The sequence below is a fragment of the Populus nigra genome, chromosome 14 (assembly GCF_951802175.1).
Source record: "Populus nigra chromosome 14, ddPopNigr1.1, whole genome shotgun sequence".
NCBI classification, from domain to species: domain Eukaryota; kingdom Viridiplantae; phylum Streptophyta; class Magnoliopsida; order Malpighiales; family Salicaceae; genus Populus; species Populus nigra.
In genome coordinates, this window is record NC_084865.1 from 13707183 (window position 1) to 13716540 (window position 9358).

Here is a 9358-nt window from a genome sequence, read left to right on the forward strand (position 1 = left end):
GATGAGAAAAGCTTAAATAATTTCATTTATCTGACACGATTGTCATGATAATTAAAAATTTAAAAAATAAAAACTCTAAAACACTTTAAAAAAGCAATGGACACCCACCCAGATATATTTACTATTGATTGCGATATTGTAATTTATTTATTTATTGTTTTTCAAAGAAAAACCAAAGGCTTATGAACTGGGGATAGTTTTTTTTTTTTTTTTTTTTATGGCCGGTTATCAGGGTATATGTGTTTTTTCTCTATTTTTAGGAATAGTAAAATAATTTTATTACCTCCAAGCAAAAGAAAAAAAAATCAATGTTGTTTACAAGTAGCATTTAAGACTTTTTTATTTTTTTAAATACAATAAAAAAAATATATTTACTTTTGAAATCAAGAAAAAATAAGCAATTAATCCAAGGATTTTTTCGTCTTTTCACTTAAGTCCAAAACCATTAAAGGCAATTTGATCCTTTTAAATTAATTAATTAATATTTAAATTTGACAAATTATCGGCGCATGAAAGGCTCCTTATAGGCGGGGTGTGTGGGGCCTTCCAGAGATAAAAAAATATATCTGAAAGTGTCACGTATATTCTTTCTTTTAGTGTGGCACGTGTCGGTAGAGGTTAAGCAGTTTGTTGCTGGCGAACCCTTCTTTTTTTTTCTCTATCTCCTCCCCTAAAAATTACAAGTTGATTCTATTTGTTATTGATATTTCAACTTCAATTCTTATTCTTTTAATTTTTAATTTTTTTTCTCTTTTGTAAAGGTTTAATTTATTTTTTATTTAGTTTTTCAATTCCAATTAGTCATATATTATTTTTTCCAACTTAGTACTTAGTCATTATTCTTTTGATTTCTAGTTTTTTTCTTGGTCTTTTTATAAAAGTTTTATTGGTTTTCAATATCATTATTCAATCCAAGTTTATGGTATATTATTTTTTTCAGTTTGGTCCTTATTCTTTTTTTTTTGTTAAAATTATTTTTCTTTTTCATTTAACCCTCTAATCAAAAACTTGTGGTTTCCCTCTAATTTTTTTTAAATTTTAATTTTCACTCTCATTCTTTAATTACCATTTTTTTTTTTAGATTCTTTTGTGTAATTGATTTTTTTCCAGATTTTATCCTTCAACATTTAAATTGTTGGGGATTAGGCTTTGTGTGTTTTTCTTGTATGGTGCTTTTGGATAACATAGGTCACAGTTTTGAAAGGTTAACGCGGGTTGATATATTTTTTTACTCATTTTCTTTTTCTAAATTCATTATTTGAAATTAGTTTTTTTTTCTTCTTTAATTTTTCTTTTTTTATCTTTATTTTTTATTGCTATTTGTTTTGTTTTTTTATCTTCTTTTGATTTATTTTTTTCTTCAATTTTACCTCTTATTATTTGGTTTAATTTAATTTTTATATCAAATTTAGTACTCATTCTTTTGATTTTTTTTTATTCCTTTTCTAATTGATTTTTTTTTCAATTTTATCCCCAACATTTAATTTCAATTTATTTTTATGTCGAATTTGACTTCCATTCTTTTTATTGATGTTTATTTTGTTTAGGGTTCTTTTTTATTGTATTTTTTTTCAATTTTATTTTTTAACATTTTTTATGAAAGATTTTGCTTTTTTTTTTCTCGCCTTTTATAGGGTTAGTTTCAATCTTATAATTAAGATCATGAGTTTTAAAAGTTAACAAGGGTTGATTTTGATTTATTTTTTTCAAATTCTTCTATAAAATTAATTTTTTTTTAAATTTAATTATTCAATATTTGATTTTTTTAAAATTAATTTTTATTTTTTTATTTTTCTTTATATGAAGTTATTTTAATCACTTACCCATGATTATAGGGTTAATTAATCAACTCAAAAAAAAAATTTCTTTCATGGGTACATATTTCAAAGTTACAGAATTTTTTAGATTTTTTTTTAATGCAGTACGATTCCAGTTCCGCCTGTGCTCTGTTAATAGGCCCTGGTCTTCTAGTGTCTTGTTTGTAGGCTTTTAGCACCGAATTTGTTTAGGTACTTCTTACCATGTATTTTTTTAATGTTTCCTTTAATATTGCTTTTTTTAAAAAAAAACTAATCGGTACCAGTTTCCAACTTGATCACTTTAATAGTCTCTGTTCACATCCAGTTTCAGGTCCAAATATTACAGGCAAAAGCCAAGACAGGTGACGAGGGAACCGGAACCCCACGCCTGAAAATCAAGAGCAGAGTGTCTAACCAACAGAGAACCTAGCACTGAATAAGCCATTTTTTCCCTTGTCAGTATTTAATCCATTAAAAGACATTGCCACTGTGTAACCTAGCTACCACGACCCAAGGATGCTCTTGTCAATGCTTGACATTTTAAAACTCCAAGCAATGGACATGGGAGTCGGTGTTGTGTAGCATCTCACTCTCTCATTCGTCGCGAAATACAGTTAAAAAATGGCCACCGTTCACAAATTCATAATCTGTGATTCTACGAGCCTTAAGCATTCATAATCTGTGATTCTACGAGCCTTAAGCATTCACAAATTCATAATCTGTGATTCTGCGAGCCTTAAGCCTAAACCGCAGCACAAAGAGAGTCACCATATGCATGATATGATTAAGACAACAGAAACCATTTACAGCGCGATGTAAAAGGCATTATGGCATTGAGAGCAGATTATGATTGATAATAATGAAGAAACATATAATTATCCACCTAGTAACTTGTAAGAATTGCAAGATATATCGGTGAATAATTTGACATGATAACAAGTATTATGGAACGGGCCTATCCATTATGCTAGCAAACTAAAATCGGAAAATAAGATATTGGTGAAATGGTTACAGAATGATTAAAAATGTGCTGATAAAGCACAGCTTCAATGATCTACCTGCTAGGTAACAAAAGCCAAGTTTGCTCCTAGTATATTACTAAAACACATTGTTCCTTTTCCTTTACACACGTTGACATTTAGAGGAGTTTTCAGAATGCTTCTCCCCAAGTTTTCATTTTCTTTGGAAAAAGGAGGCCAATCTACCATAATTATTTGGCCTGAGAAGCATTGAAATGCTTCAATTGTTACACTTTATCATCGTGGAACCACCACCTGGTCTCCTTTGGAGATCTTCCATTTCTACAGTTCTTAACATATCGGTCATTGTCCTCTGGACGTTGCTGCAAGCAAGGTCAACCCCATTAATCCAACTGTCTCAATATATGATTTAAACAAGGTGAAGAAACAAAACCTCCTGATGCCCTTCTCAACTAACTGTCTAATGAATCATAAGATCATTAAAAGGCATGCTTACTGTTCATCAAGGGTATTGGCAAGTATACCCTTGCTGACCAGCAGCCAATAGTAGCACAATGAAAACAAAATCCATATTGATTAAAAAGGGAGGGTAAAGCAAGCACATAAAAAATTGACCATAAAATCAAACCTTTGCAGGGGAGCTTGAAAGCATCGAGAGAATACTGATACAGACGGAACTAACAGTCATGGCAGGTGACCAGGAATCATATAGTATATCTGCAAACAGTAATAATCAAATGCCAGTCATGCTGCAAGTATTATTAACTGCAGGTTTAGATTGAAAGAATTGCGAGAGGTGAGATACAAAATATATTAAAACACTCATCCCATTAAAGTGTTCATCATTCCTTTTTGAGATGTCCCATTATGTAAAAATTAATTAATTCTCACATTTATGGAGCAACATAACAACCTTCAATTAGAAATGTAACCACTTTCAACAAGACAAATTAAAAACAAATTCCACTGACAGTAATTAATGATCACTCTTTAAATAGTTGGAAAACCAAAGTTGCGTGGTAAATATGAGATAGAAAGAGCATAACTGAGATAAGAACCATATACAAAGTTACTTAGCTTGAATCATAACAAATGACTTATACCCTGCTTATCCGGAATAGGATTAACATAGCACGAGCATCAGTACATGCACGAGTCCAAGTTGCATCACAAATGAACCGAAGAGCAGAGAAACTGAAAGTAATTTCTTATCTAGTGACAGCATTAAGGGTCAAAACTTCTAAACAAATGGATTGCATGATGGACATAACTTATACAGCAATAATTAGTTACCAGTCAGTTGGTGTCACTATATTGCATGCCCAAGGCTTTCACTGTCCATCATGATATCTATGCCCATTACAGTGAACTATACCTGAATTTGGCTTTTGCAGGTCTCACTGAAATTTAATGTTCCGAGATTTATCATACCATTTTTTGTAGCAACAATCAAGGTTTTGCCCTCTACTCAATGGAAATTGCAAGAAACTGGAAAACTAAGAGATTAATATGCATGCAATATTGGCCATGTATTGAATAAAAATCTTGTAAGAGGAGAATGAAAATATCTAAACCAACAACCAAAAAGGGCCAGCAATTACGTGCAAGACCATCACTTTCAAAAAATAAGTGAATTCTGTGAAATAAAAAGCAGAAAAATAAATAAGTTCATGATGTAGCAAAAGGAGAACATCCAACTAAGTGGGCCAAGATAATTCAACTCGGGACAGAATACAATAAGACAAATTATCCAACCGATCCAAAATTGTAATTCCACGGTTAACTTAAAGCCAATATAGAACATACATATGATTACCTAAACAAATATGGCCATTGCTATAAATATGCGGATGCAGCGGAGCCGGGTGAAGAAAGATAACCTGTTAGAACCACAAACACCACAATCAAGACTGTTTTACATGGAAAAAACCCACTAAAAATCAACACAGTTAACAATATGCTGTTGCAATTCCAAACCTGAGGGGCTTCCATAGGGTAATGCTCAGGGAAATCGACTTGAAGCTGATAGGTCTCATTAGCGTAAAGGGTGCCCGGAGCTCCAATTACTTCAATAACCCACCTTCAATTCAAAAATCCCAATAACCCCACATAAAAAAAGAGAGACAAACTAATCAACCATAAAAACTAAATAAGAAAAATCATATCCTTAAATTTCATTTTACAAACATTTCCAAAAAAGATCCAAATTTAGTTTGATTTCTTATTTTCCAAAAACTTCCTTTGATTTTCTCGGCAAGAAAACACTATTTAACATAAAACAAAACAACCCATAACAGTAATCAAACAGAAGAGGCCAAACCTTTGGAGATTATCAGTGACTTTATGTTTGAAACCAGTAGGAGGGTTGACTTGCCACTCAACAAGTTCTTTTTGAAGCCGATTGCAAGCAATCTTACTCAGTGCCTAGAACAAAACAAAACCCACAAGTTTACTATCGTCAATGATAGAAAACACGATATAAGCAAAAGCCCGTGTCATCGATTAAGAGTATGAACCTTGCGAGTTGTTGCAGAGGAGCTCGTCATGGCGGCAAAGATAGCTTTTTGGAAACAGAAAGGGAGAGATAATTAGAGAGAGTTTTGGGGGGTTGATGTGAAGGGGTGTTTGATGAAAGGGACAAAGAGAACCAGCGACGGTTTATGAGGACGGGTATATGGTATGGTTCGTGTTCCCCGCCACCGTACTACCATATTTATCTATTTTATTTTTGTTCTCTTTTTCCATGCTATATTTTTAGCTAATTAAAACTTAATAAACTAATTAGCTGGTACTTATAGTGTTAAAAGTAATTAAAAGAAATCCACTCGCATGTGTTTACCGTTCTCAGTGTTGTCGTTTCATGTTCCAAAAATGCATTTTTTTTTCATATCAAAATTTCTAATTTTATTATGACTTCTATTATCCACACTTTGTTCCCTCAAAAGTAGATAAAATTAAAAAGGAATTAAGCGTGTATATAGTACTGTATTGTAGACTTCTTTCTGAAAAATATATTTTTAAAAAATCATTTTTAACATTAAAATCATCAAAAATTACAAAAAACAATATTAATTTTATGTTTTTTAAAATAAATATATTTTTAAAAAGCATGTAAGAATAAAAGTTATTGTATACTTAAAGATTAAGAGGATTAATTATTTAGATTTAGAAGACTAGAATTGCAATTCCATCCCATGTCTCGTATTCAATATCATATAATATATTAGATTAAGTTTTTATTTGGTTTGATTAAGATAAACTGAGTTAGGTGAAAATTAATTCAAACAATAATTGATAGAAGATAAAAGATAAATGTTTTATTATATCGTAATATTATTAAAAAATAATATAAATCATATTTTACGACCTCACTTAATAGATTAAACTATTAGATTGAGAAGGTTTTTTGATAAATATAACTCCGATCCAGCTTAATACTTCTCCTCTTTTATTTATTTTTGTTGTTGGTGCAAATAAATAATTATCTCAAGCCAACAGCTATGATTTACAACTAAAATTTATGAGCTTTTTGATAAATAAATGGGTATGCTTCCCATTTAGTTAGCTAATCTTAAGATAGTTAGTTTAAAAAAACTTTTACAAAATCATTATATATCATATTACCAAATACACAGTAAATATAATCCGTTGAGTTCATAAGCTCCAATGATAATTATTCTTTTAAAAACAAGATCCAGCCATTATTTAATTTCTTTGGACGTATTCATTTCGTCCAAATATAAAAACTTCCTATGGGTTTTGAGGTATCCAACATTATCCACTTCCTTTTCATTTTCCAAAAAAATCCATCAAACAAACGCCCCTTTCCCTTTTTTTCACAGGAAATAAATGAACAAATACATAAAATATCTTGACCGTACACAGTAAGCTTATTCTTATTAACATTTAACAGTCAACACCACAGTAGTTCACAAGCCACGCCGTCTAGTTGTCTTAAAACATTCCAGAATCCCGTTTGTTTTATATTTTAAAAATGTTATTAAAAAAAATTATTATAAATTTTTTAAATAAAAAATATTATTTTAAAAAACAACCACTCCTGTAATAAAATAATAATAATAAACTTGATGTTACCCTCACCCACCGGGAACTTCACATTCATGTGTCAGGACAATGAAAGTCAAATGGGGCAATAAATTGTTCTTCCAAGCCAGGAAAGGAAAATATTTAGCTTCGACATCATCCTTTCACTCTAGAAAGGACGAGCAAAACCGAATCAGAACTGCCATGATTTGGCTCGGTTTCTTTTATTTTTGGTTTATTCAGTTCGATACTGCGGTTTTTATTTTGTTTGGTTTGGAAAGCAAACAAATCAAAAACCCGAATTCTTCTTTTTCTTCATCTTTCTTTATTTTCAAGAAAACGATAAAAAAAAATGAAAATTTTAGATTAGGAAATTTTGGTGACAATTGGTCGGTAAAAAAAGACAACAGATGGTAATGGGTCAAACTTCAAATATTGAGAGAAGTTTTTGCAAAATACTATTCGCTCGAGATTTAGTTATTTTTATTTAAAAATATTTATTAAAAAAACAATCACTATGATAAAAACAAACAAACACATCAGCATCTTCCTGGAAAGTTATGAAAAAGGATAATCTTAAGTTTTGTATTCTGCAAGGTTACAAATCCCTTCTTCTCAGTTCTTATCCGACACCAAGAGCACTAGAAAGAGAAACCGACTTTTACTTGCTTCTTACTTTTCCCCTATCTTTATTTTTAAGCAGAGGCATATGCAATCATCACTCTTGACCTCTTCTAAGATGAGTAGGAGAGCCTATTCTAGCCTTCATTAATGGAAACGTTCCCTTGCAATTTTGTCTTACGGGGAATCTTCTAGGTATGGGCATCTAGTGAAGACAGGCTTGGCAAGAAACCTATTTTTTAAAAGCACGATGGATCCATCTTCAGCTTGCTCTAATTTTTAGACAAGATAAATCCTCCACCTTTTGACTTGTTGCCAGGTCGGAAGTGTACTAACATTGTTTGTTCTCTATAAAATAAATTATTCTTTATATTTAGCAGCAACATAAAGTTAACTTGTTATGAAAAATAAATTAAAAAATAACTTTTTAATATTTTAATGTTTTAAAAAGTATTAAATAAATAAAAACTAAATCTAATAGATAAAAAAAATTAAAAGATAAGATTGAAAACAAAAACAATTTCATAAATTGTTTCAAATAAAACAAATAATAATTAAAAGAATGAAGACAAAATTTAAAATATTAAAGGAGGATGAAATTAAAAAAAATTAATTATTTCAGATAAAATAAATAAAATGATCAAATTTGATAAATAAAAAAATTAATTAAAAAAATGATTAGAGAAAAAAATAATAATCAAAATAATAAAGACCAAAACTAATATAAAAATCAAATTTTATGAAATAAAATTGAAAAGAAAAAAAATTCAAACAAAATATATATCAATAAAAAAATTAAGAATCAAATTTAATATAATCAATAAATAACAAGATTTTTTAAAATTTGTAGAAAGTATTTTTCACAAAAAGAAAAAGGAAAATTTAGAATTTACAATGCCTAAAAGTTCATTTCCCATTCAAATCCAGCGGGGAATCGATGACTTCAATCCAAATGTATTTGGCTGACAAAATAAGCTAACAGGACTCGGTCCCAGTGGGATGGAATTGGATTTTGCTTTAATCCTGCTGCTTTTGTCTAATGTTTCTTTACTTGGTTGCGTGGATTGGCCAAACCGTAGATGCAATGCCTAAAAGTTCATTTCCCATTCAAATCCAGCGGGGAATCGATGACTTCAATCCAAATGTATTTGGCTGACAAAATAAGCTAACAGGACTCGGTCCCAGTGGGATGGAATTGGATTTTGCTTTAATCCTGCTGCTTTTGTCTAATGTTTCTTTACTTGGTTGCGTGGATTGGCCAAACCGTAGATGCATAAAGTGCTTTTGTAACATCACACATGGAATAATGAATGATCAAAAGGTAAATTGCTGACAACAATGTGCATATTCTGAACTGGTGGCCACTGGTCACATGCGTCTGCACTCTAAAGAAGAGGTTGAAGCTCCGATTACTTATCTCTAAAAAAAAAAGGTGCTTTTTCCTAAATTGGGAAACATATATTCGTCCGGGGAAAATGGGACTAGGAGTCTAAAGCATGTTGAGAAGAAGTAATACAGAAATGTTAGATAGAACTGTATTGAAGAACTTAACTTAATGTCCAGGTTCCTGAGAATCAGAAATAACAAGCGGAGAAGCGGAAAAAAACAGAAATTGGTGTAATACCTTCCCCTATGATGCATTTCCCCTCCGAATTCCAAACAGTTAGTCTTTAAAGGTGATGCCAGGACCAAGTACCAGGTTTTTATGGCTCGAACAAATACAATTATAAGACATAGGCAGGTGAAAAGGAGAAGAGAGTGACAAAAAATGAGGTATATCCAGTCTAGGGGATTCTGCCTGGATCTAATGCAAGAGTTTTAACTGCATTTAGAAATGCATTTACTTGAAAACGAAGAAAGAGACTAATCTCAGGAAAAATCACACTTACAGCTCAGGTTAAAACAGCTTAGGCC

General features: G+C 30.9%; 1 protein-coding gene across 1 annotated transcript; it reads right to left on the minus strand.

The window, feature by feature from the left end:
- Window positions 1-2741: 2741 nt before the first annotated feature.
- LOC133672507 (probable ubiquitin-conjugating enzyme E2 16) lies at window positions 2742-5479 on the minus strand. The gene is made up of 6 exons (XM_062092944.1): window positions 5296-5479; window positions 5100-5203; window positions 4757-4859; window positions 4596-4659; window positions 3408-3496; window positions 2742-3141 (listed from the first exon to the last, which is right to left on the minus strand). The coding sequence occupies exons 1-6, from the start codon at window positions 5323-5325 to the stop codon at window positions 3046-3048; spliced, it is 486 nt and encodes a 161-aa protein (XP_061948928.1). The 5' UTR covers window positions 5326-5479; the 3' UTR covers window positions 2742-3045.
- Between the last annotated feature and the right edge of the window lie 3879 nt (window positions 5480-9358).